Source organism: Hirsutella rhossiliensis (assembly GCF_020360975.1).
Source record: "Hirsutella rhossiliensis strain HR02 chromosome Unknown scaffold00001, whole genome shotgun sequence".
Lineage (NCBI taxonomy): Eukaryota > Fungi > Ascomycota > Sordariomycetes > Hypocreales > Ophiocordycipitaceae > Hirsutella > Hirsutella rhossiliensis.
Genome location: NW_025408667.1, coordinates 4,419,920 through 4,444,614, shown reverse-complemented (window position 1 = coordinate 4,444,614; position 24,695 = coordinate 4,419,920). Strand labels below are relative to the sequence as shown.

At 59.0% G+C, this 24,695-nt stretch overlaps 8 protein-coding genes across 8 annotated transcripts; 5 read left to right on the top strand and 3 right to left on the bottom strand.

Annotated features, from left to right (window-relative positions):
* Window positions 1–278: 278 nt before the first annotated feature.
* HRG_00586 (putative inositol polyphosphate 5-phosphatase C9G1.10c) lies at window positions 279–3,991 on the bottom strand (the record flags this gene model as incomplete). Its single annotated transcript, XM_044859057.1, has 3 exons — window positions 279–396; window positions 455–3,894; window positions 3,950–3,991. The coding sequence occupies 3 exons, from the start codon at window positions 3,989–3,991 to the stop codon at window positions 279–281; spliced, it is 3,600 nt and encodes a 1,199-aa protein (XP_044725457.1).
* A 1,179-nt stretch (window positions 3,992–5,170) lies between these two features.
* HRG_00585 (uncharacterized protein) lies at window positions 5,171–5,696 on the top strand (the record flags this gene model as incomplete). Its single annotated transcript, XM_044859056.1, has 5 exons — window positions 5,171–5,179; window positions 5,235–5,248; window positions 5,304–5,329; window positions 5,383–5,556; window positions 5,611–5,696. 5 exons carry the CDS (start codon window positions 5,171–5,173, stop codon window positions 5,694–5,696), a joined length of 309 nt encoding a protein of 102 aa, XP_044725456.1.
* Window positions 5,697–6,085: 389 nt separating this feature from the next.
* On the top strand, window positions 6,086–7,876 carry HRG_00584 (RNA polymerase II-binding domain-containing protein; the record flags this gene model as incomplete). Its single annotated transcript, XM_044859055.1, has 3 exons — window positions 6,086–6,238; window positions 6,302–7,314; window positions 7,363–7,876. The coding sequence occupies 3 exons, from the start codon at window positions 6,086–6,088 to the stop codon at window positions 7,874–7,876; spliced, it is 1,680 nt and encodes a 559-aa protein (XP_044725455.1).
* Window positions 7,877–9,230: 1,354 nt separating this feature from the next.
* Window positions 9,231–11,489, bottom strand: HRG_00583 (protein phosphatase 2A regulatory B subunit (B56 family) domain-containing protein; the record flags this gene model as incomplete). The annotated part of the gene is made up of 5 exons (XM_044859054.1): window positions 9,231–9,597; window positions 9,653–9,951; window positions 10,013–10,969; window positions 11,030–11,374; window positions 11,466–11,489. 5 exons carry the CDS (start codon window positions 11,487–11,489, stop codon window positions 9,231–9,233), a joined length of 1,992 nt encoding a protein of 663 aa, XP_044725454.1.
* A 1,856-nt stretch (window positions 11,490–13,345) lies between these two features.
* Window positions 13,346–15,412, top strand: HRG_00582 (RNA polymerase III transcription factor (TF)IIIC subunit domain-containing protein; the record flags this gene model as incomplete). Its single annotated transcript, XM_044859053.1, has 3 exons — window positions 13,346–13,567; window positions 13,653–14,064; window positions 14,157–15,412. 3 exons carry the CDS (start codon window positions 13,346–13,348, stop codon window positions 15,410–15,412), a joined length of 1,890 nt encoding a protein of 629 aa, XP_044725453.1.
* Window positions 15,413–15,968: 556 nt separating this feature from the next.
* On the top strand, window positions 15,969–17,376 carry HRG_00581 (palmitoyltransferase PFA3; the record flags this gene model as incomplete). The annotated part of the gene is made up of 3 exons (XM_044859052.1): window positions 15,969–16,157; window positions 16,216–17,027; window positions 17,106–17,376. The coding sequence occupies 3 exons, from the start codon at window positions 15,969–15,971 to the stop codon at window positions 17,374–17,376; spliced, it is 1,272 nt and encodes a 423-aa protein (XP_044725452.1).
* Window positions 17,377–17,970: 594 nt separating this feature from the next.
* Window positions 17,971–19,643, top strand: HRG_00580 (DHHC palmitoyltransferase domain-containing protein; the record flags this gene model as incomplete). Its single annotated transcript, XM_044859051.1, has 2 exons — window positions 17,971–18,118; window positions 18,169–19,643. 2 exons carry the CDS (start codon window positions 17,971–17,973, stop codon window positions 19,641–19,643), a joined length of 1,623 nt encoding a protein of 540 aa, XP_044725451.1.
* A 1,358-nt stretch (window positions 19,644–21,001) lies between these two features.
* On the bottom strand, window positions 21,002–24,271 carry HRG_00579 (phosphatidylinositol-specific phospholipase c, Y domain-containing protein; the record flags this gene model as incomplete). The annotated part of the gene is made up of 2 exons (XM_044859050.1): window positions 21,002–22,562; window positions 22,644–24,271. 2 exons carry the CDS (start codon window positions 24,269–24,271, stop codon window positions 21,002–21,004), a joined length of 3,189 nt encoding a protein of 1,062 aa, XP_044725450.1.
* Between the last annotated feature and the right edge of the window lie 424 nt (window positions 24,272–24,695).

Genomic DNA, 24,695 nt, shown 5'->3' with positions numbered 1-24,695 from the left:
GAGCCTCTCATACGACTCTGGCGACGCAGCGATTTGTATATACCCATGTAGGATACGTGAGATTCGATAGGCCACAGTCCGTTCCAGGGGGGAAACAAGCCAAATATGTCTTTGTCTATATACCCTCACTGCGCCCCAAACATCAATTCATGCTGTGTGTATCCCGTTAGGCGTCCAGGTCAATTGGAGGACCCCGTATTCGCGCCGTTGAGCCTGCGTATTATTCCTCGCACGCCGTATCGAACCCCGCAAAGACAAAAGCACAAGCCTCGACCTTCTCAGTGGCCACCTCCGCTTCTGCTGGGACTCCTGTGGGCCTTGCGACCGGACCTTTCCCGCACAAAGTTCCTGCTCGATTCCACGTCATATCCGCAGGTGTTGACCAAGTAGAGGACCCTGATTCCATGGTTGTCAGCGTTGTCATCATGCCAGACATCAAGGTGACGTGACTTACTGTTCGTCGTCTACTTCCTGCTGCTGCAGGTCCTCGAACCCTTGCTGGCTCTCCATCCACGCATGCGCCCGCTCTCTGGGGTTGGTCTTCTTCACCCAGAGGCGGAAGCTGCCGGTGACAGGTCTATGGTCGCTCACTCGCACTTCATGCCTCTTGTAGTCCAGCTGCTGGACCCGTCCGCGACCTCTGAATAGGAGCCGGTCACACCACGCCGGGCTCCTCTTCTTCTCGCTTGTGTCGTAGTTGTCCGTGCCCACGTCGTACTTGTACGTGGGGGCGAACGTGATGGGCAGCTCTTCGAATGCGCGCAGTCGGAACGCTGGATTGCGCCGACGGGCGATGAGAAGTTGATCCCGCTCAAGAAGTTTCGCCAAGTTCTGCTGCTTGACAGCCTTGACAACCGTGTCCCGAGACATGGTGTCGATGCGATAATTCAGGTCGCCGTTCAGAACACACAACTCGTGGTCCAGGACCATGGTGCCATCGCCGCCTCCGGTGAAACTGTCGATGCGGACCACCGGGTCGCGCTCCGCGGGAAACAGGCTGGCTTCGAGGATGGCAGCAATATCGTTGTGGCGAGAGCTCGACTGGGATTGCCCGGCCGCCAAATGACAGTTGATGAAGCAGAGCGAGGTGTCGTCGACCTGGAAACGAACGACGACGGCCCCCTTGTTTCCGTGCAGTCCGCCCATGCCCCGTTTCACTTCGGCGGCGCTCAAGTTGCGTATCCGCTCCCGGAGGCAAGACTTGACAAACACACACGTGAAGAGACCCACGAGAGGAGCCGAATGTAGGAGGTGGTACAGGTCGCCCGCGGGCATGTAGTCGTCCAGGGTCTTCATCAAAAAGTCGCGCCAGTCGCGGTATTGGTGGCTCATTCGCTCCTGGTCCGTCCCTTCCTTTTTCTTGGACGACTTGAGAAACCGTTTGGCCGTGGCCGTCTTGTCTTCCAGGTCGACGAGTTCTTGAAATCCGAATATAAACATGTCGGGAGATCCGCTCGACTGCACCAGCTCCTGGAAAAAGGCAGCATCTCCGTCCGAGTAGCGGAGGCCGTGAGGCGTCGATGCCCCGGCATTCCACGTCATGACCATGGCATGGAGCTCTTCAAAATCGCAATAGTCGACGTCCTTTGACTTCATGTCCTCCTCGAGCCAGTCGTCTTGCAACAGGCCATCCCAAACCTTGAACTTGTTATCGCCCCCGAGAGTAATGACTTGCAGCCGATCAAGTCGGTACGAGCTCGCCGGGTCGGCCTTCATCTTCATAATGGGCTGGTCGTGCGCCTGCCATTCCTTTTTGACAACCCAGGGGCTTTCTCCCATGTCGTACACGCACATCTTGCCTGTGTTGTATGCAGCCCACAGATGCAGGCCGACGCCTGCCAGCGCGTTGATTTTCCACGAGCTGATACTGAGCACGGCCAAGCACGAGTAGTCGCCAGTCGAGAAGATGCTGACCTTGCCGTCGAGGTGACCGAAAAAGACCTTTCCTGGGTGCGTCTTGACCTCTGTGCCCGCGGTCACCTCACCTGCGCCGTCTGCAGCAAGAGGCCTAACCAAGACTTGGAATGGCCGGCTCCCATCCAGCGACGGCGCAAATACGCGAATGGCCTTGCCGGCTGCGTGCCACAGTTCGTCGCCAGCCACCATCGAAAACGTGTGTCCTCTCGGTAGCTTGTTGGTCTGATGAGGATGGCTGTTGAGATTCGGCACTCCATCGACGCCGGGTCCCCACACGTGAAACGTGCCCGCCTCGTCAAAAGTCCAGAGCTCGTTAACATGGCGATACATCCTGATGACGTCGCACCGCCCGTGTACGCCGCCTCTGTTGAGCAGGATGCGCTGCGTGGACACTTCGACCTCCATGATTTCTCCCAAGTTAGTACCAATCCACAGCACGGAGCCCTCCGTATCAGCGCTTGGCGCGGGTTTAAAGGCAACCACAGTCGCCTTGACGCCCTCGGTATGAGCCAAGCTCATAACTAGCTCACCGTCCAAGAGGTTCCAGACGCGCGTTAACTGGCCGCTTGTGCAAACGAGCTCTCCGCAGACATCAAATACTCGGGGATCAAATCGCGTTTGTATGTCGTGACAGCCTTTCTTGATAAAAGGCGGACGGCGATTTGCACTCGCTCCGTCGGGGTACGTCGTTACCACGCCGAGAGGTGTAGAGGATGAAGCAGATTCGGGGACCAAGCCCGAGAAGGCGGACTTGAGCGTGGCAGTCATGGGCGCTGGCTTGCTGTTGTTTTCTGGACGTCCTCTTTCGGGTACTGCATCTCTGGGTCTGGTGTCGACTGTCTGTCGAGTTGGGTGGACAGCGAATTGACGGGCAATGGGTTGAGATGCAGAACGATTTGAAGGCGCCGGCAAGACACGGGTATCAAGATCGGGAGTTGCGTGTTGCGCGGTGGTCCTAGGGGGCCTCAGGGAGGCCTCGGCGATGGGGGTAGTAGGAGTCTTTTGCTGAGCGGATTCGGGATTCGAGGGTATTGACTGGTAAGCAACTCGGTGATCACTGGCACGCGGAGAGGTCATGACGCTTCTCCCAGGACTACTTGGAACTTGGCCCTGTTCCATGCGCTTCATTGCAATCGAAGGGTGCACTGGAGGAGGCTCGAAACCATCAAAGCCCAACTTGGGCTTGCTGGGAATGTCGCTATTGCCTCGCGGTCGAGGCCGCGTTGGCAACTCTGGCGGCGCCTCATCGCCAGCCTCGCCAGGGCTAGTGGGAGGGCTGCTGAAAGGAGACGTCTCCTGGGAGATCACTGTCCGGTTCAACATGTTGCTGCCACGGGGTTCCGGCAGGCTCGAGGGCTGTTGGCGGACGCCCAAGGGTCTGTTTGAGCGTGGGGCCGGGGGTAGCGGAGCTTGCTTGACGTCCTTTTCCCTTCGAATCTCGCCGGAGCGCCGTGGAGGAGGGGGGGATGGAGGATTCGATATACCAGGGCGAGGCGATTTCGGCGCCAAAAGGGGCAGAAGGGGAGTCAGCGGCCGGCTGGGTAACTTGATCGGGTTGGGAGGTCCGCCGACGCCTTCGTGACTCGTCGTGGACACGGGGTCAAGGAATGGAGAATGGCTTCCGGGCTCGAGGGGGTTCGCTCGGCCCTTGGGGGGTGACTGCGGCGGCTGAACCGTTACGGCCGGTGTGTGAATGGCCAGTCCCTGCGGTTTAGCCAGGGGGGTGGGCCTGGTCGAGGGGAGCGACGGTGCTGGTGCGTCGTTGTCTTGCGGCGTCGAGGCTGCGGGCCCATCTTGAACCGTGATGGACGGCTTGGTGGGAGTCTTTGGTGGGCCAGCGGCAGCCTCACTCGACGGCTTGAAGTTGCGTAGCCTCCCAGGCTTCGGGGCTGGAGAGATTGGTCGCACGGGAGGCTGTTCTTGTTGCTGGGCAGCTGACATGTTCTCGAAGCGGGCGAGCAGAGACGAAACCGGCTTCTAGCAGACTGTTAGGAGGCGTACTCGCAGGGACAGAAATCGGACTGCAACTGACGATGGAGGAGCCATCAGGCCCGTCACCGGTAGAAAGGTTCATGGTGGAGGCAGAGGATGTCTTGACGGCGGGGTGGCGGGGTGACGAAGCCCCCTACCCATGCCTTTGTGCCGCCGTTTTTCGCAAGGACATCAACAGAGGACGACGGTGCTCGGTCAAAGGTGCCTCGAGGCGTGCGTTGATGGCAGCAGGCGGCCGTGGTAGACTCTCAGGCTGGCGACGCTGATGACGATGACGAGCCGGCGCGTTTTGGTTGGGGAGCGAGGGACTGGTGGGGGGGAAGCGGGTCGGAGGCGGAAAGCCTGGCGATCATATGGCATTCTGATTCTCGAGGTGGCGGTTGCGAGGCTACAGGCTCAGGTCCTGTAGCCAGGTGGTTGCGTAGGGTGCGGGAGAGGCGATGGCATCCATGGCTGTGGACATTATGGTGGTTTGGCGGGCGTTGATCGAAGTCCCCTGCTATGTACTCTTTCTTAGCGTTATTTTGGGGAGGGAGTACAGTAGGGGGGGGCTGGCTATTGCTGTTAGTGTTGAACTGAATCTAGCCAGCCGAGCTGTCCGACTGTACCTGGATACACAGGTACCCCCTAGTGAGCTCCAGCGGACGGAAGACTCGCTGCTCACCCCGTGACAGGTATTGCAGCCCCACCGACTGGAGGTTGTCGACTAGCGCCCGGGAGAATGCATTGGAGCCGAAGCTGAGGCCCGACACGCAGCGTCCATGAGGCCATACCAGTCTTTGCTCTTTGTCCATTTGTCTCTCCAACGCTTCTGGCTCACGATTATACAGCGTGCCCAAGCCATCGCCGGCAAAAGCTGCTTACACGTGGCTCGGCATGTGGGTGCTGTCTAGTCCAGATTGACGGCAACTTATTGGTCAACTTTGGAATAAAAATCAACTCCAACATGCGACCCGTAGATGCTGGTCTTTCAACGGCGTCTGTACAAACACCGTCGACGTCATATCTCAAAAGGCCCTGTATCCGTACCTGATGGTGCCCTGCAGGCATTGGCCGGCCCCGCCAGCAGCAGCATCAGGTGGGGGCTGTTGCACCGTCTTCAGACCTGAGCGAGTTACCTCATCCACGACTTTTCTGCATCCTCCACAGACGTGCCTGCGCCTATCCCAAACACGCTCCAACCTCTTTGCGCCCGACCGCTTAGTGCCGTCCGCGATCGATTCCGTCGGCTTTACGTGCATCCTCCTAGGACATTGTCAGTATGAACACGGTAAGTGCCGTCTTCAAGTCCCGCTTGCTGCCGGCAGCCCACTGACCAGCAACAGGTCCGGTCTTTCTGGTTCGCCCCGGTTTCGCCGCTCTTCCCGTCGTCGCGTCGCTGACTTCTTTTGCAGGCTTGGCTGGGGCTCCCTGTGTGTCGGTATGCTTGCTCTCTTGACCCTCTCTCGCTGCGCTTTGCTGACTCCATCGTAGCCGGCGCTGGAGCCTATTACTTTGCCAAGCGAGAGATCAACGCCGACCGCCAGGCCAAGCTTGAGCAAGCTCGCAAGAAGAGCGACAACATCCGGTCGCTCGAGTACGCAGCCGCCGATCCCGGCGCCTCGTCTGGTACGAGCAATGGCGGTCCCGCGCGGACTGATAGTGCAGGTTCGCCGAGTCAAGAAGCCAGCAACGACCCGGCGCCAACGAGACATGCACCAGCCACCGAGTCGCAACGCGTGACGGAGAAGAGCAAATACGAGAGCAACGCACCCTACCGCAGCCCCAAAGGCGATCGGTTCTCGTAGCACAGGAGATGCGACGGGGAACCAAACTGGCTGTAGAAAAGCCCGGTATTTGAACTAGACACTATGCTGGGAGTTGGCGTCTATTGGAAGCCCCATGGGTATGAGTATTCGCCCGTGTCCATGGGGAAAGCAGAAAGAAAAAAAACGGAATGTCTTCCCTCACAGACTCCATGCCCGAGTAACTACCTCACTTCTCGTGTCGGAGGCTTGACCCAGGTTATGCAAAGATGACGCCCCGACGTTTATCCGCCCCACCATGAGCTCTACGTAACCAGCAGCTGCACATCCCCAGCTTTCATTCTTCAGCATCATCACCTTTTCCGCAGCTTCATTTGCCTCCACTGAGCGTTTCCACGCGACGCAGCTCGCTGGAGCGCGTCTTGCCAGCGATGGTGTCTACTCCAGACCTCGTCGTTGCCAAAACCGCGCTCACGGCCACGCTTATACGCGCCGATCCCAATGCCTTGCACCGTGGCGATGTTGCGCGGTTCCTCGAGTTGCTCGACAACACTCTCGACGAGTGCTCGCGTCCCAACGTCCAGGTTCGCTCACCACTTTCTCTTCCGTCATGCTTCCGGCAAACTGACCAACCTGTGCGTTCGCAGAAATGTAAGAACTGGATCATTGCCAACGTCGTGCCCTCGGGCCGCCGGGCCGCCACCTTGGGCAAGTATCTCGTCGCCCTCTCGGAGAGCATGGACATCGACTTTGACCGACCGAGCGTCATGAGACGAAGGCTGCACGTACTCTTCATCGCCAGTGACGTGCTCCACCACGTCATCACCCGTCAACGAAACGACGAACTCGCACGATCCTGGGACTCGCATTTGCCTGCCATGGTGGCTACCGCATCCACCTTTGAGAAATGCCCCAAGCACTTGACAAAAGTGAGGAACCTCATCTCTCTCTGGGAGGAGCGAGAGTATCTGCATGCTGCCTTCATAACTCGACTCAGGGACTCGTTTGCGCAGGCGTCGGACAAGAATTCGGGCACCCGCATCCAGATATCTAAGGAGGCTCTCAAGCTCGCCAAGGAGGCCCCATACACCATGCCCTCCTCCCACGGTGACCCTTCGACGGCCTGGAACCATCTGCCTGCCACGTCTTGGCTGGTGCAGCTGGCTCCAGATTCGACCAGGCCTGTTCGTCGTGATTATCTACGCCCCTCGCAGCTCACACCCGGGCGCCTCCAGGAGGATCTAATCAATCGCGTCAAGTCCGCACTCTCGGACGTCGAAGCTTTGTTCCAGGACGAGCATGTACGGGAGAAAACTGGTGCCGATTTCAATCTGCTGGGTGAGGTGCAGAAGCAAGGCGACTCAGCCGACGATGCTGCAAGCATCGACACATACTGGGGCTGGTCACGGCCACTCTGCCATCGCACCAAACAGCGGCGCCGGACCGCAGCCAGCAATCCCCCACCGGCTCGACGCTCACGCTCGGGATCGAGAAGCCCGTCCCGCTTGAGCTCCGCGAACCGTTCCCGTCGCTCGCCGAAGCGGTTCAAGTACTCGTCACGCTCCCAGAGCCGCGACAAAAGCCGCAGCCCCGGACGTCGTAACAGCTCCAGCGGCCTTCACCACCGCGGCTCGTGCCGGGATCGCCAGAGAACCAGCTCGTACAGCCGCAGCCGTAGCCCGGCGCCGCCTCGTGGCCGTTCTGACAGGCGACGCTCGTATACCAACTCTATGTCGCGTCCATCCTCGCGCTCCTCCACGCGCTCCGGGTCTGGACCACCTTGCCACCGCCCGTCTCCTTCGCCTTCCTCTTACAACGATAGCGACCGCCGGGGAGTTCAGCAGCCACCTAACCCCCATGCTCCTCATGGCTTTCCCGCCATGCCCCAGGGCCCAGGAGGCTTCCCCGTCCCCCCGCCGCCCCCCCCTGTCGGCTACCAAGGCATCTTCCCGCCGCCACCCCCTCCCCCTCCACAAGGCTGGAACCCCAATCAGTCTGGCTTCGTGCCCCCTCCAATTATGGGAGGCGGATGGGGCGCCGGTCCCGTGCCGCCGCCCCCGCCTCCTCAGTCATCGCCATACGACGCGCAGCAGCAGTACGGCGGGCGAGGCTCTGGTTGGTCTGGCGGCGGCGGTCGTGGATACCGAGGCCGTGGACGAGGCGGCAACGGGCGCGGAGGCTACGGCTACGGCTATGGCTACGGCGGCTACGGATCGCGATGAATCGCTGCGAGGTCCATTTCCTCGAGCGGCCGACGTTGCACAGAGACGTTACGTGGCGCGTGCGCCCACCAAGACGATATATCGAGGACCCCCATCTCTCCATCTCTCCCGAGCCATGGATAGCAACGGCAGCCAGCAGCTAACAAAAGGCTCGACTGCAGGAGGCGTCCTCGCCATATCCATTTCTTCCTTTTTTTGCTTGTAGTATTTAAAGACGTGGTCCCATTTCTGCGATTGCAAGGGACATGTCACACATCTGGGACGCAAACGACAGCATGAGGGGATCGCAGACCGCTATGAGGCCATAGCCCGGGCTTCTCGCTGCTGGATGGCATATAGTACCGCTAGGCCCCCGCGAGGATACATCACCGACGAACGCTCACACGAGCTCATCATGTACGAATAGTGGCGTCATAGAACAAGAAAAGTGGTGTGTAATGTGACAACTAGCAAGCATCATTGGTTTTGATGTGTCAACCGTGAACATCCAGTGCCCTGGAAAACCATCTCGCACACAGAAAAAAAATTGAAAAGGGTGACAGACATGAAAATAAAAAGTCTATCCGACTCGAATCCGACCTGTTGGACATCTACCAACACCACGCAACAAAGGAGGGAAGGGGGAAGGCTGTAGAAATCCACCCCGCAAAGGGGACAAACCCATCCCTCCCCTGCCCAAGCCACTTCTCAATCCCGCGGGCGCCAGCCATTTCGCAATGCTGGCCCCTCCTCCCCGTGTGCCTGCCTGCTCCCCAGACGCCTTTTTCCCCTCCTTGAACGATGCTTTTGGTGCCCTCGAGAATGGAGAAACCGCAATAGGGAAAGAAATCAAGCAGGAAGCGTGCCCCAGTGTGTGCGACACCATACATATCAAGGCACCTAATACGCATCCCCGTATTCAAAGGTACAATGAGGGAGGGGGAAACCGATGGGGCCTTTGTTCTCGAACCATGGCACTCTTCGGATGACAGGCAAATGAAAAATTAAAACGAGAGAACATATCAGCCGTCAGACATGAACTTCTTTTTCCTTGTGCCGTTCGTTGGGCATTGACGATGCGCAGTGATCGTGATAAAACATGTCTGAGAGACGCGAAGCAAGGGTCGAGTAGCCGCGCGGGGGCTTGGTGTCTGCCAACGCATTGTTCGCCGTGCAACGGCTGCTCATCAAGCTCGCAAGCACGCTCCCCTGTCCCTACTCTCAGATATATGGTGTTGTGGTAATGTCTTGAAAACGCTCGAATTGCATGCAGCACCCAAGCCAGGGGGTGTGGCCAGCTGTCCCGCCCGACTTGCTACGCCATGTTATGTAGCCTCCTCACAGCCAAGGTCGCAGACGCTCCGAGTGGAAGCGGTCATCGACTCTTGGTGGAGCTGGTGGAGCTTCTTCGCTCATGGCCGCTGGCTCGTCGACCAGCAGCATCCTGGAGCTTGAGAGAATCCAGCCGTTTCTGGTTATCCTCACTGACAGGGTCGACTTCGTCGACTCGTGGCAAAGTTCCAGCCTGTGCAAGGGCGGGAGAGTCGGTAGCATCACCCCTGGCGGACGCTCTCCGTTGATTCGCCTTCTCGCCTAGGGCCGCCCATTTGCGCTCTCGCAGGGCTTCTCGCTCGGCAGCAGTATTTTGCTGTTCGGTATAATCGTGGGAGCAATCGTCGAAGAGCTGAGGATTAATTTCCATAAAGAGCTTCATGGCATTGTACACCATGCCGTGGATTGTCCTAATTCCCGTTAACCCTCTCACAAAGCAGCGGCGGAATCGAATGGAAACCGTACCTGTTCCAGTGGCCCTTGGAGTTCTCGTACAGCGGCGCAAACATGATGGGTAGGATGATTTCCACATTGTCACTCACGAGGTTGCAGAAGTATTCGTTGTTCCAGAAGTACAATGCGCGCTCGGCGACTTGGAAATGAGGGCTGGCGACAGACTTGGCCAGCTGGTGGAACAAAGGCTCTTGGACCTTTGCAAATTCGGCCGGGTCCATAACCTCGAAGATGTCCTCGACCTCGTTCAGGAACATGACTTCCTTGGTGCTATTGACCTTTGGCCAGTAGCGGAGAAGACCCAAGACGACCTAGGCTTCGTTAGCAAGGCGCGGTTTGCAATACCCACCAGAGGCTTCGTTTCAAACTCACCTCTTCCGTCAAAGACGCGTCCTTCTCCAGGAACTGCACGATGCAGTAGGCGAGCTGAGGGTGATACATGCTGAGGCTTTTGGGTTTGTGCAGGGGGAGCAGCACGCGGGTCAAGAAGATTTTGTGCTCTTCCTTTAGAGGCAGCGCAAAGCCATTGATGATGGAGCCCAAGATTTCCAAGAGTTCTGCAATGCCGTTGAACCGTTCCGTCTCGTACGTGAATTGGAAGAAGACGTTGTTGATTGACCGTCGAATAAAGGAGCGCAGGTTGAGGAACTTGCCGTAGATGCGGTGCAACGTCGTCTTCAAAAAGTCCCGCTCGCGTGGGTCCTCGGAGTCGAAGAGATCGAGTAGCTGCAACACGAAGCTATGGTCGATGTATGCCTTGGCAATGTTTGTGTTGAAGTCCTGGCTCTCGATGAAGCGCAAGAAGAACTCATACACAACTTGGATATGCGGCCAGGCGACCTCGAGAACCGGCTCATCCTCTTCCGGGTCAAACGCCTCGCCTTGGGGGTTCACCGGGGGCGGGATGGGCCGGAAGAGGTTTTTGGCAAACATGTCGACCACTCTGGGGTACATAGGCTCGGTGATGACTTGCCTATTGTTAGCGACATAATCCAGCAGCTCATGGAGAGCCAGCCGCTTGATCTCCTTGGCCTTCATGTCCCCGCTGGCGTCGTTGAAGTCGAAAATGACGTTGCACTGGTCAATCTTTTGCATGAACAGCTCCTGACGCCTGTTTGGTGGCACCTCGTGGAATCCGGGGAGCTTCTCGAGTTCCCGGTGGGCGGAGATGTCAAACCGAGAAGAGTGCTGTCGCTTGGGTGTTCGCAGCCCCTCGGGGATAGCATCGCGGTTATCGATGCCCCTGTGGATCAGGAGCGATTTCTGGCCGGCCTTGGGAGGGGCCAGGTCGTGAGGCATCGTCTCGGCAGCCCCAGGCGGGGGGAGATGCTGTTCACGAGCCAAGTTAGCGATTGGTGCGCTGGGCGAGCAGTTCCTGGCATGACTTACACCCGGAGTTGGGCTGATGACTACTGTGGGGGGCAGCCTGGAATTGCCGCCGCCGCCATTGGGACTCGAGGCGCCCCCCATCGAACCGAACCGCTCGGGAACATTGCCCGGCTGGGCGACGTTGGAGAGGTTCGAAGGCTGACCGGGAGGCCCGTGATCGCCTCCGTGGCCAGCGTTATTGGAGGGCAGGGGCTTGTTCCGAATGTCGTTGAGCGTCGAGGTCGAGGAGGAGGGTGTCAGGACAGGAGACTGGTTTGATGAATCTCGAGAAGACGGAGACGAGGTGCCTTCCTTGGAATCCTTATTCTTCTTGGAAGACTTGTTGGGGTCCTTGCCTCGTGAGAGCTATTGGGAGAGTGAGTGCTCTTGTCAGCCACTCTGCTCCATTCGAGGTGACCAGCTCGTTGGGGGGAGGTCCGAAGGGACTGGTACTCACGACTCTCTGGCTAAAGCGTTTCATCCTGGGCGGTGAGGATGCTTGGTTGACTTGGACGCTGCCAATTTGTGCACGAACGACGAAGACGCGGGGAAGCTGGACAAAAACGTAGAGCGCAAGCCCAGGGCAGGAGGTGTTGGGAAATCAGCGCGGCTGAGCCGAGAGACACTGCAGCGGCTGTGAGAAAGACGAAAGCAGAGGCGGCAAGGGAGCGAGGCGTGTGCGTCGAAGTTGACAACGGCCGCAAGACGAGGTCGATGACGAAGGATTGAAGAGGTCTTAAGGCTGGGCCCGGGATGGCGAGGCGGGCCGTTGGGGACGGATAGGGGTGGCGGTGATGGCCGACGGAGCTGGCGCGCCGCGAGAGAATGCGACGATCAAGCCTCGACACTACACTCGACACCCGCCACTACGGCGCAGCTGGGCCGATGGTGCCTGCGCCCTGCGTCGTGGCTACCGCCGGCAGTGTTGATGGGGGCAGTATCGCTGTTGCGGACAAGGTCGATGGATGTCGGTTGACGGGTGCCCAGACGCGCGCCGGCGAGGGGGGCGGAGACGAGGAGGGGCTGCTCGCGACTAAACTGAAGAGGATGGAGGTGGCCTCTGCTGTCGATGTCAGCAGTCAGCTGGACGGCCGGGAAAGAAGAAGAAAAAAAGGGGGGGCAGCCTTGACTGCAAGGTTGGATGGAATGAAGGGGCAATGACGAGCAACCGACAGGTAGGGGTGGAGGTTTGGCGCGGGGACAGAATGTGTGGTGCGTGAGAGAGAGGTGAAAGTGAAAGGGAGATGGGGAGGGCGGGTCTGGAAGGGTGGAATGCTGTTCTATCGCTGGTACATGGGGAATAGGTACCGTCTACTTCCCTCCCACCGCAGCAGCACAGGGCCACGTAGCGGACACCCGGTGAGCGGTTCTGGGAGCCCGACCTTGGCAGTCTGCGGGAGTCGGTGAGGCACAGGACTTGTATACCGCGACGCTCACCTGTGCACTGGAGGACTCAGGAGGTAGTACAGGCTCGAGTCCCTGGCCCGCCTCGTGTAGGGGTGTTTGTTATGATTGCCCGTTTAGCGCTGCGGCCAGCTGCCTGTCATGGCTACGGCTGGAGCCCTATTAGGTAAGGCACCCAGGCCAACAAGGCCAGGAAAGATGCCCAATAGTGTGGCTGACCTTTGATACCTCCAGCGGATGGCCGAATTGAGCTCCTCCAATGCCCTTGTGCCACACAGGAGAACAAGCTTGGCTGCAGCTCGACCGTCCTTGCTCCTCCTTTGCATCATGTCCCAGCCCAGCCAGAGGCGAAGTTCATTCAAGACCAAGACTTCCCGGACGGCAAGGTGAAGCTTGGATTTGCATCTCGGGTACTTTGCACCGAGTCTCGTGTACTTACAGCGGCTGGAGCAAGAACAGTGGTCGGTGCTCGGGTCCAGGGACCTTGGGCGCCTGTGCCTTTAGGGTCAGATGCACTGTAGCGGCCCTTGAGCGAGGGCGCAAAGGCGCACGCTCCACCGACCTGCTAGCGGCCAAGTGCCGAGTGTGCTTTCAACGTCCACGCACGATAGCTTCTTCTTCTCCACTGCAGAACTTGACGTCGATCTGCGTATCTGGCTTCTGACTTCAACCACAGCTCCCACTCTTTCTCGCAGTAATTAGATGGACAATTGGAACCCCAGGGGAATTGTCGCAGGCGGTTGAAGACTAGGCGCCCTCGGTCGTCAATGTCATGAGACGACACACAGCCCCCTGCCTCATTTCATATGACGAGTCGAGCGAGTCCCCTAGAGCGGCATCAACAGGGTATTGACAGCAACTCTGGCGCACCACGACGACGCCGCCTCTCCCCTTGGCCTCGAAGCCCCGGGACCTGGGGAGCGAGCGGCAAGGATGGCTTCGACTCCCACAGTCGATGATGATGCGCGGAGCCAAAGTCCCGAGGAGTCGACAGTCCTGCTGGCGCACGAAACTGTCCTGGAGGAAGAGTCAACGGATGGCGCCCCTCGATATCCTATTCCTTCTCGCCGGCTCGCCGCTGTCGAAATTCCTGCCGTGGTCAAGGATATCGACCGCGCCGTCAAGGCCTTTGGTCGAGCCTCTTCATTGTCCTACGTGAGTGCGTTGCCTGCTCTGCCATGCCCTATTCCTACCGTGCGTTCTCTGGCTCCGTCTCTTCCTTCTCTCACGCCGCCTCCAGGTCTTGGACCCCTTGAGAAGCTCGTTGCCGTTCTACATGAATCCCGAGAGCCCCTTTTGTCCCTCCATCATGTCCCATAATGCGCGGTCGCACAACATTGTCCTCAAAATCACCGTTCCCAAGCGGACGGGCCGTAAACGAAAGCGCGGAACCGACGATCCCTGGCAGGGCGATGTTGAGATTGGTGATGCGCACGCCGCTTCCCCGTCGGCCAACGTCTGTTCCATCGCACGCCTTGACGAGCCCAAGGTCCTCCGGCGGAAGCTGGCAGACAATGCCGATCGCTACCAGGTTGAGGCCGTGGGCGTCATCAAGCACACGCATCGCTTTCGAGGCTTGGCCGACTTTTACTGGGACATGTCCAAGTCCTCCTTCTCCCAGCGATATGCGGACCAGGTCTTGCCCGGAGACAGTAAGCCCTCCATCTGCACTCTGCTCAGTCGCCTTGCATATCCGTGCTTGGCCCGGCCCGGCCCGTTTGTGTCTGCTGACCTTGTCCCTCAGTACAACAAATAAAGGCCTTCAAGTTCAGGCCCGGCACCGATCAAGGCCCAGACGTGGACATCATTCCGCCGCCCCTGTTTACGCACATGAGCCTGCCTTTCAACTACAATTTTTCGCAAAATCCATACGTCCGTACCACGGAGGACGGCGACACAATCAACACGACCGCGGTCAAGCAAGTCGGCTACTTCATCGGTGCGGACGAGCCGGCGCCAACGGGGCCTCAGCTCCCTCCGGACTTGACAGATCCCAGGACGATGGAGATCATAGCCGAGCTTGAGGAGGCATTTCAGGAGCGCCCGGTCTGGACCCGACGGTCGCTGACGAATCACCTAGGCGCCAAGCTTCGAAACTGGAACGAGCTGAAGAGGTGCCTCAACTACACGGCTTATCAGTTCAAGGGTGGTCCCTGGAGAGATGGCGTCGTGCCCTATGGTATCGATCCGAGGACGGATCCAAAGTACCGCGTTTACCAGACGTTAATGTTCAAGCTGGCCAGGAGGAATCACCAGGACCGAGTGTGGCACTTCCTCGACAAGTCGCAGGCGGCCCCGAGCAAGGAGGCCGAGCCAGACAACTTGCAAAGCCACGCCTTTGACGGCGAATCGTACTGCACGGATGGCAAGGTCTGGCAAGTGTGCGACATCACGGACCCTCTGTTGAGAGACCTTTTGGACAATGCGACGATACGCCCTACGTGGGACGTCAACAGTGGCTGGTACCACGGCGGCTTCTGGGCCAAGGTCAAGGCCATCATGAAGACAAAGCTAGTTGCGGTCCGGTTTGGACGGCACCTGACACGGGCAGACTTTGGCCTGACGCTGGGCTGCGGCGACCAGACGCCTCCCAGGACGACGTCGGCGACATGGCACTTGCCGCTGCCAAATCTTCGACTCACCGACGAGGAGCTTACGGAGCTACGTGGCCGGGAACCACCGAAAAAGAAGAGCTCGGGCTACAACGTGCGGGTGAGAGAACCAGGCAAGGGCGCCGACGCCAGTGCTGCGGCAGAGCCCTCTCCTGCCCCAGATGCCCGGGGCGGCGGAGCGGCACCCGGGGACATGGGGCTCGAGGACGAAGACTCGGGCAGCGGCGGCGAATACAATGGCGACGACGACAACTCGGACTACGAGTATCCCGATCCGCCGGCATACAGTGATCACGATGGGCAGGACGACGATATGGACAGCCGCTACGGCGGGGACGAGGATAGCTTTGCGTTGATGGGCGGCGCAATGTATCCAGAGCTAGACTAGGAGTTTCTGCCGCCCTCGCACAGGGATTCTCGAGTCGGATCGTGAAAGCCGCGAGCTAAGGGTGGCCAGAATAGGGGCTCAGGCCTTGGGGGCCTACGCAAGCTGGCTTTATGTAAGGTATGAATAGCTTTCTGTACTTGCCACCCTATCAGTTTCCAGCGCTCACAGCTCCAGTCCACTCTCCTTGTTCCTGCTCCTGGCACGTGAGAGAGAGCCAGCCGTCAACACGTGCACACGGATCATAGATGACCCCCTTTGGAGCCTATTTATCTACTCTCCGCTGCCTTGTTGGTTTTCTCCTCTCCTCTCTTATGTACTCTATCCAGCCGCGTGCCTCGTTTTGGCTTAAGGACAGCAGCCAGCTGTGTTCTTCATAGCCTCGGCTGCTCACACAAGCAGGGAAAGCAAGCCAAGTCCATCCTCCGACTGTTGACTCTCTGATCCTGTTCCCACCTCGCGTCCCGCTTCCGCTACCTCCTCTCTCACGAGCTGAAGCCGCTCGACAGAATTTCCCACTCTGCGGGATCGACGAGTGCCTGTTGTCACCGCCTTGAGAATGCCTTCTGGCCTGCAGAGCGACGGGCAGTGGCTCTGCAAGCCCTGCGACCGTATCTTCGCTAGCTGCGAGGCCCTCCTTGACCACAAGCAACAGATGCGTCAGGCTGGCCGGCCCAAGCACATTCACTGCAAGCACTGCGGCCAGGACTTCAAGACGGAGGGGGCCGAGATCTTTCACATCCAAGCTGTACGAGACTCCCTCGAAAGACATGCTGCCCTAAACGCTCTTCGCTAACGTGGAGCAGTTTCATCCCCAGGAGCAGAACCTCACATGTGTTGCCTGCGGCCAGGGCCCCTTTGTGCGGGTCGGCGGGCTCATAGCCCATATCGAGCAAGGCCAGTGCGTCGGCCTTGACGCGTCCGTCATCGACGAACGTCGCGAGAAGAAGACGGAGTTTTCGCGCAAGCTTGAGGTTCTCACCGGGGAGCCCATCAAGAACAGCTTTGCCAAGTACATTTACCCTTTGCCAGTGCGCGGCGCGATCCACGTCGACTCGTCTGTGCGCAGGACCTCGTTGCCTTCCGAGGCCTCTCGTTCCGTACATGGTGTCCTTGAACCACGCAGCGTCAACGTGCCTACGAAGATCCCGGGCAGCGAAGGTGTCACCGACTGGTTCATCAGCCTGGATTCGGCAAACCGAGCACGCAACGGTGGCGTGAAGCCCGCGCCAGGCGGTGGCGCTGTTGACCCGGTGGTCGAGACGGAGAATACGCTGTGTTCAGGGAGCGACTTTGCCCCAGTTTCCATCAAAGAAGAACCGATTGAATGGCACTTTCGGAGTGCTCCATCTCCTGTCGCCAACACAGATGTGGAGAAAAACAAAGCCACGGAAAGTGTCGCCGACTGGAGGGGCATCAAGAATGAGCTGCCCCCGAGCTGCCCGGCCTGGCAGCGTCCCTCTGTGGAAAAGACTGGCCAAGCCCAAGAAGGCTCTATGCTTGGCCTACAAATCTTTGACTCGGTGGATCAGGACCACCCTGACTATCCATCTTTTAACTCGGCGAGATATCATTGTCCCTATGCCGAGAGGTTCATTTGTCCGAAGCTGCCTTGCGGGTAAGATGACCTTGATACACTCCCTGCTCGTCCGTAAACCTGGTCGATCGGCTGGCTAACCCGTTAACTCTTTTATAGCAAGGCTTTCAAAACGGCTGGTGGTCTCATCAGCCACCTCCGGTCGACAGCCCACGGAAACAGGACATATCAATGTCCCTATTGCCTCAGGAAATTCAAGTCTCTGGCGGCCATCGTCTCTCATGCCGAACAGAGCAACGTTCACTGCCGAATTCGCGAGTCGGACAACTACGATGCCTTTATCCATCAGCTCACTGCCGGAATCGTCGACGTTGACATGAAACGCCATGACGATGGCACGATCAAGTACGAGACTAGGGACGACTGGTAAGTGTGGGAACTGAAATGTGATGGAAGGATGAGAGAAAAGGAAACGATGTTGGCATGACATGAATAGGGTGGGAGTAGGATCGGGGAGGGGGGCTGGATCCAAGAAACTTGAGTGTGCAACTTGATAGGCATAGGACCTCGATCTTCACAGAGCAAAATATCATTCATGGCCGAGCAAGTCGTAACTGAGGGTTATCTGCTGTTGCCAAACAGAGCTGAGGTGGTACAGGGTAGGTTGGTGAGGATTTCACAGTAGGTACAGCACCAAATCAGGGATCAGGGGGTTGCATCGGCCGCCGAGCCCCTGTGATGACCTAAGCGGCTGCGCCTCGAGCGCCGTGACTCGCCAAAAGCCAAGTTCCAATTGCCGACGACACACCCAACCCCTGCTTGCATAAACAAACCACAGAGCGTCTATGCGCCGGAGAATGATGGGATGAAGTGGCCTACGAGGGCGTGACGCACAAAACCCGAGACGAACTCAGAGCTCGAACGACAGTCGAGACGAAAACACGCCCCACGAGCGACACCTTCAAAGGGCCGAGACGAACCACAGCAGACAACACCACTGGGGGGAGGGAGGATTCAACACGCCATGCCCCGGCGCTGCACGCGCAAGATGGAGCGCGCGTGCTGCACCCTGGGCAAGTATCTGCCCGTCGTCTTCGTCTACGGGCTGACGACGTGGGCCGTCTGGGTGGTGGTGGTCATTGGCAAGGTGACGTCTCAGAGCAGCTGGATAGGTATGCAGTCCCGGGGACAAACAGATAACAGAACCTAACGTGGCCCCAAGGCACCTCGTCGTCGGTCGTCGGCGTCTTGCTCTATATCCTCCTCAACTGGTCCTACACGACGGCCGTCCTCACAAAGCCCGGCTCGACGACAAACGACGATGGCTACGGCCTCCTCCCGACCTCGCGTTCGCTCCCGCCCGCCTCGTCCCTGACCGTAAAGTCCAGCAATGGCCAGATGCGGTACTGTAAGAAGTGCCAGGCTCGCAAGCCCGACCGGACCCATCACTGCTCGTCGTGCGGCCGCTGCGTCCTCAAGATGGACCACCACTGCATCTGGCTCGCCACCTGCATCGGCCTGCGCAACCACAAGGCCTTTCTGCTCTTCCTCTTCTACACCACCCTCTTCAGCCTCTACAGCTTCGTCGTCAGCGGCAGCTGGGTCTGGCACGAGGTGGTGGAGGAGTCGGCCCGCTACGTCGACGCCCTCATGCCCGTCAACTTCATCGTCCTCAGCGTCGTCGGCGGCATCATCGGCGTCGTCATTGGCGTCTTTACCATCTGGCACATCATGCTCGCCTGCCGCGCCCAGACGACGATTGAGTTTCTCGAACGGACGCGCTACATGTCGCCCCTGCGCAGGATGCACCACCAGCCGCACGCCTCGGCCAACCCCGTCCCGCAGGCGGCCGTCCAGTGCATGGACGACCTGCACGCCAACGTCTTGCCCGGCGCCGACCGACCCGATGATCTTGAAGAGCAGCGCCCGACTGGAGAGGGTGCGCGGCCGGCGCAGCTGTCGTACGAAGAGATGGAGCGGCAGCAGACGCGCAAGCGGTACGAAGAGTACCTGGACGAGAGCGACTCGGAAAAGCTCCCCAACGCCTTTGACCTCGGCTGGAAACGCAACCTGCTCCACCTCTTGGGGCCGTCACCCCCGTTGTGGCTTCTCCCCGTCTGCAATACCACTGGAGACGGGTGGACGTGGGATCCCAACCCGGAGTGGCTCAAGGCGCGCGACCGGTTACGACTCGAGCGAGACGAGCAGCGGGCGCGCGAGGTCAACGCAGGCTGGGGCGCAGGCGACGACGAGCCTCACAACCCCGGCGCCAACAGAGGCGCCTGGGGGGATGGAGGAATCGGCCCCGGGGGCCCGGGACCCGTCCACGGCGCCGCCAGGAGGGCGCCAAGCAAGGCGGACCGCGTGCTCGGCCGGGACCCGAACCTGTACGCCGACGGCACGCAGGGGGTGCGCATGCAGCGGCTCAGCCAGCGGGGCAAGACGCTCGAGGACGACCTCTACGACACGGACGACGACGAGGCGGCGGCGGCGGCGGCGCCCGGCAGCGGGGCCGGCTCGCAGGCAGCGGCGGGCCGCGAGGAGGCGGAGCGGCGGGCCCTCGACGTGGTAACCAACGGGCGCGGGTGGGGCCGCGGCGGCGCGAGCGGCATGCTGCGCAAGAGCAGCGCGCAGAGCGGGCGCGGCGAGGGCGAGGTCGTGACGAGTCCGCGCTTCCAGGACGACGGGGTGGATTGATTTCGAGTGAGCGACTGGAACAACCTTGTTTCCGAGACGGGGCTTGTTCCCGCAACGCGCGTGTATAAGATATGGTATTTTCTATGCATATAGTACAAGCCAAGTCCCCATTGGAGAGGCGAAGGGGGGGCAAGGAGAATGGGGGAAGAATATTCGTCGAGCTTCTTCTTGCTTCCGGGGGGGCCCCTCGACTGTGGGCGCTGCTGCTCCCCTTCGTCTCCCGATGGACCCCTTCCGTTTCAAAGCTAGGAACAGTGACCGTATACGCACACAGACACGCACAGAGAGGGAGGCTTCGACACCACGACAACAAGACAGACTCGCAAAGCATGCAACGCAAGCACCCAAGTCCAGCGCCGCGCAGGGGCAGAGAGCCATCAATTCATCCCCATGTCCGGCATAGCCCAGCCCAGCCCAGCGCTGGCCTCGTCATCAATCCTAAGTTACACGCTCCCCCTCCCCGGCTTCACCTTCGTGTACACGCACCACTCCCTAAACGAGACAAATGCTATTCTGTGCCGCCGCAATCCTCCCACCTGCATGTTTCCTGTAGCAGTAATCGCACAGCTTTTACCCACCACCCGACCTAGGGCCCGACCTCGTCTTTCTATCCCCATGGCCGAGCCAGTACAGTAAAGCCCGGCATCACAAACCGTCCATGAAAAGAGGGTAAACGACTGCCCCATGTTCAATTACGCCACCCTCGAGCACCGCAAGAGAGTTCAAGACTGGCGTTGAGAATGAGAGAAAAGGCCGTCGACCGAACCACGCCTCTCCATGCAGTGGTGCTTGCCAAGACTTGTGTTTAGATGCTATGCTTTCATTTTCTGGCCCCCCTTCAAGACGCGTGGTATATATATGCTCATCATTCCGGCAGCGCTGCTCCTCTATCATCACAGGGGAAGAGATATGAAAGAAAAAAAAATGATACCAAGACTCTTTGCACGCTTCTCCCATATGCGGGTATTTTCCATCCTGTTTTCGTACGCCATCATACACAAAGAAAGAGAAACAAGAGCGTCCTCATTCGTGACATGGCTGTCCTGTAGCCGGAAGAAGAAAGATCAAGAAAAGGTCGAACAAATGATAGCCTTTGCCAAGGGTAACCCAGCCCCCAAAAGGTAAGTCAAGCTTTCTCAACCGCCGCTCGAGGCGTGGGGCGTTGCAACGGATCGTGCGGCAAATCGAGATGAAGTGAAAAAAAATTCCGAAGAGAAGAGAAGAAGAAAACGAATACATGAATGAAGTCGGTCTCGACGTCGGCCACCCCGCAACGAGGATACCGCCGCCATGTCCGAGTCATCAATTTGGTTGTGCCACGTGGAATCACCTGAGCAATCCAGCGACCCGCGGCATCATCAAGTGCCGTCAACACTGACCTTTTCCAAGCTGCTCGTCTCAAACGTGCTTCGGGGACTCGTGCTGGAACGGCCAAACACCTTGCCGCCCAGGCGGTTGAGCTTGCTCATGTCCTGCGTCGGGGGCGGCGCATCGAAGAGCCTCGTCTCGATGGCGCCCACGTTAATCCTGCAAAACAGCGTGGAAAAGAGATACTGGTCGCCGCCGTGGTTCAGCAGCGGGAGCGTGCGGTAACCTTGCTTGAGGTTCTTGAGCTTGGCCGTGTACGTTGCAATCGCCGCGCCGTCTTTGCTGTTGTAGCTCTCGCCGTAGCTCGCCAACTTGACCGACCAGCGCACAAAGATGAGCTCGGGGTGCTTCGTCGTCACCTTGAACCTGAACTGCCCACCCGAGAAGACGGGATTGAAGCCGTTCTCCCGTATCACCTCGGTCTGGAACTTGAGGGGCGTGTCGTGGTCGTGGACGAGGGTAGAGCCCGCCTCCTTCTTATCGCGCTTGTCGTTGGCGTGAAAGACTTGCACTTCGACATACGGATCCATGGACTTGCTGGCTGCGAGGTTGGCCGGCCGCATAAGCTGCTGCGCTGAGACGACGTCGATGCTAAACGACACAACGGACCGCTCCTTTTTGCCCTGTGCAATGGCCGAGTCAAAGGGGCGCACCTGGATGTCCCGCAGCTCGGTTGGCTTGAGCACGTATCCAGACTCGTCCTTGCCGCCCTCAAACATGGCGTGGTTGAGCTGTGTTCCCAAGTCAAACGTCTGCCAGTTCAGGGCCGCCATCTGCACGCCGCGGCGCCAATAAATTAAGGGGTCATAGTTGCTCGACGCAAACCTCATCCCGTCGGGGTAGACGCGCATCATGTAGCGCATGTTGTGGATGTCGAGCGCCATCTTCGCTTCCTTTGTCCGTGAGTGCTTGGCAAAGCTCGTCTCCATAAAGGAAAAGATGTGGTTAAACGTCTTGGCGGCGGGCGAGTCGAACCCAAAGTACTTGACCCCGGCGCAGTAGACGCCAAGTGCCCCGAGAAGCTTGGTCGTCTTGTTTGCCGACCTGCTGACCGATCCAACCTCGCTGCCGCTCTCGTTGTCGCTGGTGCTGCTGCTCATCAGCCCGTGGACTTGGCCCTCGGTGATGGTGTTGACTCGGCTCTTGCCAACCAGCCACCGCGCCTGGCTGCTGGCGGCGAGGAGAGGGCTCTGGGGGACTGACTGAGAAGGATGGAACGAGCTGCTGTCCGGGACGGGTGGCCTCGACACCGGGGAGCCGATGCTGCTCCCCCGCCTGCGGCCAATGATTTCCGTCGACGAGTTGTCGTGGTTGCCTCCGGGCTTCTTGACCTTGATGAGGATCCGCTCCATGAGCTCTGATGGCGATGGCAGCTTGTCCGACGATGGATCAAGCGGTTCTGTGAGGAGCCGAGCCCCGAAAGCCTCCTTCATGATGTCCACCATCAATGTTTGCTGAGCGGGGCTGCAGTGAACCTCAAGGGAGATCCAGAGCGGGAAACTCGACTTGACAAAGGCATATTTGTTGATGGTTGTCATGACCTCTTGGAAGCTAATGGCTGTCGTGAGCGTGCGGCCGTGGACAACTTGTGGCTGGCCATCGGATCCATCCCAGCAGTCCACCTCGACGCACCGACACCCCCGTACAAGGGCCGAGATATATCCCTCGACACTGGACTGGCCGGCGACTTGGCGGCCAAGCAAGTACGTGTTGTGAGAGCTAGAGATGAAGTATTCATTCATGGGCCGGTCCAGCGCGTATTCCTGGGGCTCGTCGACGAGGGGGCTGTTGTGCCGAGATGCCAGGAAGCCGACAAACGCGGCTTCCGACATGATGCTGGCGCCGCCGTGGTCGGCGTCAAGGCCGTCGGCGTCACCTGGCCGATGCTTGCGAACAAACTTGGCAAAGTGCTTCTCCCACATGGCCGTGTTGGAGTCAACATCTTCGCCCTGGACCTCCCGGAGGAAGGCCAAGAACTCGGACAGGGTCAGGCCGACCTCGGGATTGGCGGCAATACTGTACATGATTCGCCGCACATCCGATCTCTGCCTCATGAGCCGCACAAAATTCAAAAACTCGGAGAAATTGAGCCGCTCACGGCGTCGAGCGTCGCAGCGGCGAAAGTTGGCCTGCAGTGTAGAATGAGAACTGTAAATGTGTAGGTTGTGGCAAACCTGCATCACGCCCGCGATGCCCAGCTCCTCGTGCTCCTCACTGCGCGGCTGGTCGCCAAATTGCCTCGTCATCTCGCTCTGCCAGTACTGCGCGATGGCGCGGTCGTTGAAAGTCATGAGAGACGTCATGACCTCCTGGCGATGCTTGAGCAAGGCGTCGAGAAAGGTTGTCCACGTGAGGCACGTCTCGACGTCGTCAGCAATGAGGTGCAGGAACTTGGTCTTTGACTTTTCGGGGATGGAGTAGAGGATGGAAAACCAGGTGGAGCGCTCTGATTCCGGGATGTTGAAGTCGCGGCCATACTGCTGAATGTCAGAGCCGGTCCGAATCTCCCGTATCTCGTCGACGTGGAGAAACTTGTTTGGCCGCTGCCTGTCCCATGTGAGCTTGTTCGTCTCGGGTTCGTAGACGAGAGGGATGCGCTTGGAACGGTTCTTCTTGGATATTTTCCTCAGCCAGGTGCCTTGCTGAAGCTGCAGGGGAATGACGGGGCCTGCCATGTTGTTGGCACTGCCGGTAATGGAACCCGTCGTACTGTTAGCCGACGAGCCCCGGACTGCGCTGTCAAGGTACAAGGATCCGATGGAAGCAAAGTCCTCCCGCTCGTCCAGGTCCGATTCGGAGTCGGTCGACATGGTGACGTAGTCGGGCGGCGCCGTCCCGTTGCTGTCACTACGGCGCCGCAAGAAGCAGGGGCCGACACTGCCATCCCTGCTGGCCGGTGCGGCCGACGATTGCCGCCTGCGAGTCGCGATTCGCCTCGATGCGCGGCTCGAGAGCCGTCGGATCAGGTTGTTCTTGCCAGTGTTGCCGCAGGCACAGTTGGCATGGTTGCCGTGAGCGGTTGCGGTAGCGTTGCTCGACGTGGACATGTGGCCATTGACACTTTGATAAGTGGTCTCGGCGATGGGGCTGGTGCTGTCTGGGCACCCGTGGCCGAGAGAGTTGTTGCTGGTTTTCCGACAAAGGATGGAGTCTGGCAGCTGGAAAGTAGAAGGGAACTGTTCCACGTCTTTTGGCCGGATGGGTTCGGGCGATGCCTGGATCGACGAGGTTGTGGTCAAGACAGCCGTGTCCGGGGACATGATTGGAGAGGTTTGCCGAGAGCTTGAGGCCATCGAAGAAGCACTAATGGCCGAGACGGGAACCCCGGCAGAATGAGGCGAGCAGTGACGATGTTGATACTGGCGAAGATGAGGAGGCGACTGTTGCTGTTGTGATTTGGATGGATGAAAGTTGGTCTGAAGCTGGCTGGGGCGAGAGCGCCGGAGGTGGGCAGAAAAGGAGGACCTGGGGGGTCCATCCACAGGCTGTTGAGAAGTCATTGAAATAGGGATTGAGTCGCTCGGCATGGCCATGGTTATGGCATGGGGAAAGGGAGCCAAGGAGCGCCACTTGAAGGCCGCGTCGACATTTATAAGCCCTTGGCAGGTCCAGTATGCATGTTGGGACGGCCCGTGGCAGGAACAGAATGCGGGGAAGACGTCGAGCTGGCAGATGTGCGGCGCT